General features: G+C 39.7%; 1 protein-coding gene across 1 annotated transcript in view; it reads right to left on the bottom strand.

The window, feature by feature from the left end:
• Positions 1 to 9,120, bottom strand: part of UVSSA (UV stimulated scaffold protein A) — a 133,507-nt gene that overhangs the window by 81,790 nt on the left and 42,597 nt on the right. Inside the window, 1 exon segment of the mRNA XM_040335263.1 lies at positions 5,588 to 5,687. Coding sequence (XP_040191197.1) covers positions 5,588 to 5,687 — 100 coding nt within the window.

The raw sequence follows: 9,120 nt of genomic DNA, 5'->3' as shown, positions 1-9,120 counted from the left end.
CCGGACGGTCCCAAAATAGACAGCAGCCGATTGTACACATAAATAGGGATCAGTGAGGGGGATTTAAAGCACTGGCTACAGAGTGATACACGTAGCCAGTAGCTGTTATGGAATCCGGCGCCATTAGCTAAGATGGCGACGGAATGCACATCTGAATGGGAAATACTGAAGGGGGCCAATAGTCAAAATGGCGGACCAATAGTCAAAATAGGAGTTTCTGGCGCCAGTAACCAAAATGGTGGCCGGAAAACTTCCGGTTTATGGGAAAACACAAACTGCATCACAGACAGAATGCCAGGGTATAAATACAGTAAACTATGGAGTATCCACAGCTTTCCTGATGACGCAAGTATTGCGAAACGCGTAGAAGTTGTTTGGATACACACGAAGAGGGAGTGCACCGCAATCATCTGTTGAAACGCAGGGGAACAGAAGCGAGGTACGCACGCCATTCCATAAACGCTGGTGAGCATTTTGGGGCCTTTTATTGTTCGGGGTCTGGTGAGTGTTCAGTTTAGCCGTTGGTGATGGTGGCACGCGTTTGTCGGGTGGAAGAGACAGCCGCACCTCTAATTGTTTTTTTAGTATAAGAAGCACTACCAGCATTGAACTCCTCTCTCCTTCATTGGAACTTATCGTTCAATTGACATATTGTCCACCGTTCTATAATTGGAATTTCTCAGTATGGTCTGCACAAGTTATTTATGGGACTTTGGTCATAATTTAATATTTTTATAAAATATATATATATATTTTTTTTTTTTTTTGATAAATATTTTTTTGGTATTCATCCATACAAGGAGCACTACCAGCGGTAACAATTTCTATCACATTGCCCTTTGATGTTCCATGTTGACAATTATCCGCCGTTTTTTCACTATTTAGCATTTTGTTTATTGCACATTATATGCAGTTACATACATTTAAATGTGATATCCTCACACATGTTTATCCACATAGTACACCACTAATGTCGTTGCACTTGATATTGCACATCATTTTAGAGTTGTTTATGCACTAAGTTGGCTTAATAGCACTTTATGAAATTGTAAAATCTTTGGATCAGCGCAGTAACATTTTTTCTCAACACATTTTTTAACCTTCTGCTGAAGGTTCATACAGTATTGCAGCAGATCACTTATATATTTGAAATACAATTTTTTTTTTTTTGCGCCGGTGACACCTACACCACTTCAGACTTGGCTGCCAGCCAAGCCTGAACGTTTTCCTACTGTGTACAGAGAAAAAAAAACCTCTCTCTCTAGTACACTAACTAGAGGGTGCAACACTCATATTCTGATCGATTGAAATAGCTCATTCATGAAGAAAGTATCTCAGTGTTGTCAAAAAAAAGTGATCAATAATTTGCCCTCTGGTTAATTGACTAGTTTGATCAGATCCAATCTAAAAAGAAACTGACTGAAAGGGAATTTATGATGGCTTGCAGATGTGGATTTTTAACAAGTGGCTAGACTAAGCAGGCATCCTACACTATTCCATATATTACAGGTTTGTAAACCTCAGATATTTTTTCACCTTGTAAGGGCCCTTTCACACGGGGCAGATCAGTAATGATCCGCCTCCGTGTGTCCGTAAGCTCAGCGGGGATCGCTCCATATATCCCCGCTGAGCCGGCGGCTGACAGGGCGGTCCCCGCACACTGTGCAGGGACCGCCCTGTCTTTTCTCCGCTCTCCCCTATGGGGGGATCAGATGAACACGGACCGTGTGTCCGTGTTAATCCGATCCGCAGATGGAAGAAAAAAAATAGTGTTTTCTTCCGTCCGCAAAATCGGATCTTTGTGGAGGCGGGTGATTACGGGTGTCAGAGGATGTTTATCCGCTGACATCCGCAATCACATAGGGACCAATGTATGTCCCTTTTTCATCCGCAAACGGATGGATGAAAAAGCAGACATACGGTCCGCACACGTGAAAGGGGCCTAAGAATAAGAACCATTGATTCGTTTACAGAGAAAAAGCTTTACAAATAATAAATACAAATATTATTGTTAATCTTTTTTATGTAGGTCACACAACTGCTTCTCTTCTTAGCTCAGCAGGGGTGGGACTAATTCACGATGCATGTCCCAGTGACATCACTTTACCTTTCTCAAACCCACCCCTGAGGCTATTATAAGCCGAGTGGAGCTGTCCATCAGGCATTTTATCCACCTTTCAGGCATTGATGCTGTGACATGAGCAGCTAGGAGGATTACACCCACACAATACAATACGCAGTACGCAATACAAGAATAGGCATGGCTTACTTGATACAGGAGGAAGAGCATGCACACTGTGGTGGCAGCGCTGCACAGGCTCTATGAGTGTGCAGATCATTGCCACCAAGAAGGAGACGTAGTGACTGGTGGGATCAACAGGCAATTTCTATAATACAAAGTTGTGTTTGGAGAAACAAGGGCTACAGAAAGAAAAAAAAATATTGAAAAGATATTTGGTTCCTGTTTTGGGGTTTACAACTACTTTAATGTTGTCATGTGGTCATGGGTCTAAAAGAAAACAAAAAGTCAGATTATTAGAAAAATTTCCCTGAAATAAAACCATTACTAAAGGGTTATAAATAAAACTTGCTTTTTGCTCTTTAATCACTTGGCCCCCAGGAAGATTTACCTCTCTCATGACCAGGCCATTTTTTGCTATACGGCATTGCATTATTTTAACTGACAATTGTTCGGTCATGCAGCGGTTTTTTTTCCCCCCCCAAATATTATATATATATATATATATATATATATATATATATATATATATATATATATATATATATATATATATATATATAAACACCTTTCTGGCAATACATCACATCCAATAAAATAAAAAAAAAAATCGAATTTCTTTATCAATTTAGGCCAAGATGTATTCTGCTAGATATATTTGGTACAAAAAACAAAAAAAATCCCAATAAGTGTGTATTGATTTTTTTTTTTTCTTACTAGTAATGGCTGCAATCAGCAAATTATAGCGGAACTAGGAGAAGAGATGGAATTTATTCCCTGCTTTGCAGAAACACAGGAGAAAAAAAAAAAAACCCTCTTCTGTTCTGTCCGAGGATCCTGAGCCATTGCTTGTCTCCCTCTTTTCTTGCCGGCGTTTCAATTGTGGGCACCCTGCTGTGACAGCTTGCGGCTTTACAGCCGGGTGTGCACTGCGCCTGCGCGAGTCACACTGCGTGTCCTGAATGGTCTGGCAATCGATCTGTGATGTGTCGGACCAAGGGGGAGAGGCGATCTGAGCAGAAGTGGAAGCAGGTACCTGTCAAAACGTTGTACACGCCCCCCCAAAAAAAATGACGTGCCAAAAATGGTGAGGAGGGGGGGAGAAGCACTTAAAGCAGAATTTTCCCTTTTGGGTGGAGCTCCACTTAAATACCAGGCATTTTCTGTCATTTTTTGTTTCCATGTGAAATCTTTTTTTTTTGCTAGAAAATAAGTTAAAACCCCCAAACATTATATATTTTTTTTAAAGCAAAGGCCCTAGAGAATACATTTTACAATTTTTTATGTCGCAAGGTATTTGCACAGTTTTTTTTCAGAAGCTTTTTTTTTTTTAAATACACTTTTTAAAATGTAAATGCAAAAAAAAAGGCGAACATATTATTTGGTCCTGAACGCACGCAAACCGTATATCAGGCTATATTTTGCAATGGGATTTCTGCTCAAAAATTTTTTTAATTCGTCAAAAAGACATCAAGATCATCATCTGTACAGTATAATCAGGCAATCATGATATTATAGAATAGCCCGAAACTGTTATAATATCATGATTGCCTGATTACACAGATGATGTTTTTGATGTCTTTTTGACGAATTTCTTCAAAATAAAATAATTTTTGTGCAGCAATCCCATTGCAATTTTCTCTATATCGAAGCCAGTGGGAAGGCTTGATTGCTAGCCCTACCAGCTGTGACTGACGTGCACCTCACCCTTTCGTTTTTATATATATATATCTCTATCTATCTATCTATCTATCTATATATACACATACACACACACACACACACACACACACACACACATACATACATACATACACACACACACTGATTGCTTTCACTAGAAGATTGCTGTGTGCGGTTTACCCTACCTTTGAAGCTATATATTATATATATATATATCACACACACAAACACATACATACACACATATATTTACTTTTTACACTGTTGCTTTATTTTATTTTTTATCACTTTTATTTGCTGTCATAAGGAAAGTAGTTTTTTTTTTAACTGTTTGGGCACTAAGGATGTGGAATTCACTTTCACAATTGGTGGTGGCAGCAGGAAGTATTTATTGTTTAAAAAAACTCTTGCTTATGTACAGGGATATGGGAAATGATTATTGACATGAACACACATACACCAAGTACACAGGTTGAACTGCATGGACTAGTGTCTTTATTCAACTTTACCAACTAACTATATATATATATATATATATACACACACATATATACACACACATATATACATATACATACATATTGTTTTCTGGGGAACTACAGAAACCACCTTCCACTAAGGACAATAAGAGTGGGGCAGGGTTCTGTAGTCCTATCTAGTTTCTGTTGCCCTACTACAGAAGAGCTAGGCTAGTAAATACAAGAAGCGTGTTACTGGCAGGATCACCAGGTGTAAATAAAAGGAAAAAAGCCTGGAAAAAAATAAAAAGGGATACAGCCACCACATCTAATGACTGGTAAGCTGCAATGTATTACATTTTTGTTTTTGTGCTTAGAAACTTCTTTAAAAAAAAAAACCTACACCTTAATGCCTTACATATAACCTTATTACATAGAAGATAAGGAAAAAGGCTTATAACCTCATCTATTTAAAAAAACATAAAAATAAAAAAAACACACCTTGACTTTTACGCTATATACATGTTACCACATTCACTAACCGCCATCTCTGTTTAACAGTAGATTTTATTTCTGGTACATTAAAATAATAAGAGCGGGGCTATTTATGTAGAGTTTACCTTAGTCTTTGCCTTAATATTAAAATATTTTGTGATCTCATTACTCGCATACCGGTAGCGAAAAAAGCTAATGTGCGTGCCTTTATAAAGCACACAGCGCGGCTCCTCGCATGGCTCAGTTTTATATACCCGGAGAAACCTCCGAGAGAGTATAATTGTACAATGCCAGGAGGTGTCATATCACTCCTTATAATGGGATTTAATTAAACAGATTTACTGTAATTCGAGCGCGCCAGGAAAAGCCATTTACAAGAGAGGCGTGTGAAGCGGTATATTTTTCTTCCCCGGGAAATAAATATCCTTTTATAAATATTCCTTTGTAGTGCACATAACAGCGGCAGGCTTTAAACTACACGGCTACATGACTGAATGAAATAAGCCCGCAGTCTCGGCCGCCTCTTCCCCTACAAAGTATTTGTTTATCTGCGGCCAATCGCGCCTTTCCTATCTCTGTAATGACTTCCTTGCAGCAGTCTGAGAGATTACGCACACTAGTGATCCTTTTATTACTTCATAATGGCTGTTTATTTACTTTACTGCTGCAGTAACATGCTGGGATAAAGCTTCTCGCAGCTGGGCAAACTCACCGTACTCTGCGCGAAGGTGGTCTGGAATGTGAGGTTCGTAACCTTCCTTCTCTGGGACCTCTTCAAAATCATCTTCATCCTCATCCTCACTGGCTCCTACCTATAATAGAAGAACATAAGTGGAACGTTAAAGACAGAACTATGCCAGGTGCCATTTGCAAAAAAATTAACCACAGAACATAACCTTAAAGGGTCACTAAAGGAAAAAAAAATGTTTCGCTGAAATTACTGTTTACAGGGTATAGAGACATAATAGTTAACTGATTCCTTTTAAAAATGATTAAAAACAGATAAAAATCAATCGTATAATGTACCTACAGTTTAGTTTTGTTATGGCTGTTGTTTCCTGGTTCTTTGATGTACAGAGCCAGAGAGCCAATACAGGGCAGTGATGGTTTGTAAAACGAAACTGGATTGGTGCTGAGGGGTTTTAGTCACACAGTAATCACACCTCCTAGATTAGTGACCACAGTGAGAAATCTCCCAGTACTGTGTTTATCAGGAAACAGACAACCAGGAAGTGTCCAGAACAGAGAGGAATTACAGCAACATCAAAGCAAAAACGAACAATGAGGACATAAAACCAGGACTGCAGTAAGGTAAAGGAAGCTATTTAGCTTTAAGAACAAAATAATAATAATAATAATAATGTTCATGGTGTCCCCATAGCACTATGCACATGGGAACTTTTTAAAAACTTAGGAACCATGTGTGACATCTCTTCCATATTATGGTACATAATCCTTTGATCCTTTGTGTGGCTATATGCAGTATCTCCCATCAAGCTTAATGTGAGTGTAGCCATATTAAGTGTTAGTAAAAAAAAAAGTGTCACCACTGGGACTTAAAGTGGATGCAAACCCGATTTTTTTTATTTTTGATGTCACAATGTACAGTATAAGATTTCCTATCATCTGTGCCCAGTCTTGCCACACAGAGTTAATCCAGCTCTGAGCAATCCTCTGTTATTGTTCAATGAAATAAAACGGACTTACAGAGAAAAACCGTAGTCCGTTCCGCCCCCTTGCTGCGAGTGACAGGTTATTTACATATCTCATGTACTAGCCTGGAGACAGGCATTATTTTTAAATTCCCACCACCACTCCTTTTCTGAAGTCATGTGGTTACTTTTATGGATTTTGACTGGATGTTAGTGATCATAGCAGAATTTAGTGTAAGGAATACATAGGAAAAAGGGGAGTGTAGAGGAGGGCAGGGAGTCTACTGACATCACGACTCCACCCACAGAATATGCAGTTTTTCAGTAATTTTTCAGGTAAGGATACATGCAGGAGACAGGTCTATCCTTATAGATGGCAGTAGCTTAGAAACGATGAGAGTGGGTTTACATCCACTTTGACTGTGTGAGTGCTACTTCCCTCCCACTCCACTCCACTCCACTCCACTCCACTCCACTCCACCCCACCCTTTTTCATTATTGTGCTGTGATATTTTTTTTTTTTAAGGGAAAAATGTCCGGCCCCACCTTCCAATGCCAAGTCAGTAACCTTAGTCCATGATGTGCACATTGCCACTGGGACTCCCGGGGATACGCACATCACATACCCCAGGAGACATAGCCTCCTGTTTAGAAAAGGAGGAGGGGGCGGGCCTATCAGCGGGGTTGCTGGATAAAAAAAAAGACCAGATGAAAAATACTCCAAGGGGGGCTATGGAATATGTTTGTCCATTCTGAAGAGGTTGCAGCCCTTTTCGGATCATAACTTATCTGACAGGTAGCATTTATTGACTATCTTGGTTGGCATGAACCACCATCATCCTAAAACTTAACCCCCCCCCCCCTTTTTTTTTCTAGTCTAGTCTTTTCCAATTTCTCTTTAATTCTCTGTTTCTCTGTTTTTATGAAAACGGAAAAAAAGGAGTGGGCAGCTTTGTGAAGAAGTACAGAATAAATGTCTGATATATCTTTTGTTGATGCCTCCCTGAGGTCCTTGTATCTCAGGCACTGGTTAACTAGTTGGACATGTTATATAATTGGCTATATTAATGTCTACACATTACGGATGTATTGACTTGGTTCTGTCTTTTCCGGTTTTCAATAAATAAAATATTTGAAAATAAAAGACCGGGAAAGAAGTTCTTACAGAGCCAGAGTCCCCCTACCTACCATCACAGGCACCAATAGGAGAACTTCCCTCTCCCCTTATTTTCAACTGGTAAAGTTCGAATGAGGGTTTCTATGTTATACCGTCATGGTACAATCTTAAGGACACATTCCATGCCAATATGATATGTGATCTCGTATTGGCGACTATGATTGTAGGCAGGACTCTGGATCTGTAAGGATTCTTATCCTGGTCTTTTTAATTCAGCATTCCATGGTGAAAAATCTGGAAAGTACTCCTATACTGATCCATGGTAAAAAATCTGGACAGTACTCCTATACTGATCCATGGTAAAAAATCTGGAAAGTACTCCTATACTGATCCATGGTGAAAAATCTGGAAAGTACTCCTATACTGATCCATGGTGAAAAATCTGGAAAGTACTCCTATACTGATCCATGGTGAAAAATCTGGAAAGTACTCCTATACTGATCCATGGTGAAAAATCTGGAAAGTACTCCTATACTGATCCATGGTGAAAAATCTGGAAAGTACTCCTATACTGATCCATGGTGAAAAATCTGGAAAGTACTCCTATACTGATCCATGGTGAAAAATCTGGAAAGTACTCCTATACTGATCCATGGTGAAAAATCTGGAAAGTACTCCTATACTGATCCATGGTGAAAAATCTGGAAAGTACTCCTATACTGATCCATGGTGAAAAATCTGGAAAGTACTCCTATACTGATCCATGGTGAAAAATCTGGAAAGTACTCCTATACTGATCCATGGTGAAAAATCTGGAAAGTACTCCTATACTGATCCATGGTGAAAAATCTGGAAAGTACTCCTATACTGATCCATGGTGAAAAATCTGGAAAGTACTCCTATACTGATCCATGGTGAAAAATCTGGAAAGCAGTTTGTAGCCTTGGAGCAAATCCATATTTAAGTCGATTGTGACTCCTGCCCAGTATACCTTCACCTTCATTTTCAACTGTTAGTACTCCAAAAGCATTTGCCGCAATCACCCTAAACAATCACCCTAAACATGAATTTGATCCATGTGGGGGCAACTCGAGTTGCAGCCGTGTGTGTCCATTTACACACAGAGCCATGGCTCAGCCCTGCCCCTTCCGTCTCCCGATTGGCTCACTGGCTGTGATTGACAGCAGAGGGAGCCAATGGCTCCCACTGCTGCCAAAAGCCAATCACGGGTGCGAGTTTCCACGTAGAGGCAAGGCTCTCGTGGACATCGCTGGATCAAGAGGGGGCTCAGGTAAGTATTAGGAGGGGCTAAGGGGACTTCTGCTCACAGAAGGTTTTTTACCTACATGCATAGAATGCATGCAGATACAAAACCTTGTGCTTTTACAATCACCTTTAGACCAGGGGTCTCAAATTGGCGGCCCTCCAGCTGTTGTGAAATTACAAGTCCCATGAGGCATTGCAAAGCTCACAGTT

This window comes from Rana temporaria, chromosome 1 (genome assembly GCF_905171775.1).
Source record: "Rana temporaria chromosome 1, aRanTem1.1, whole genome shotgun sequence".
Classification (NCBI taxonomy): domain Eukaryota; kingdom Metazoa; phylum Chordata; class Amphibia; order Anura; family Ranidae; genus Rana; species Rana temporaria.
The sequence above is the reverse complement of the archived record's forward strand: the minus strand, read 5'-3'. Positions and strand labels throughout refer to the sequence as shown.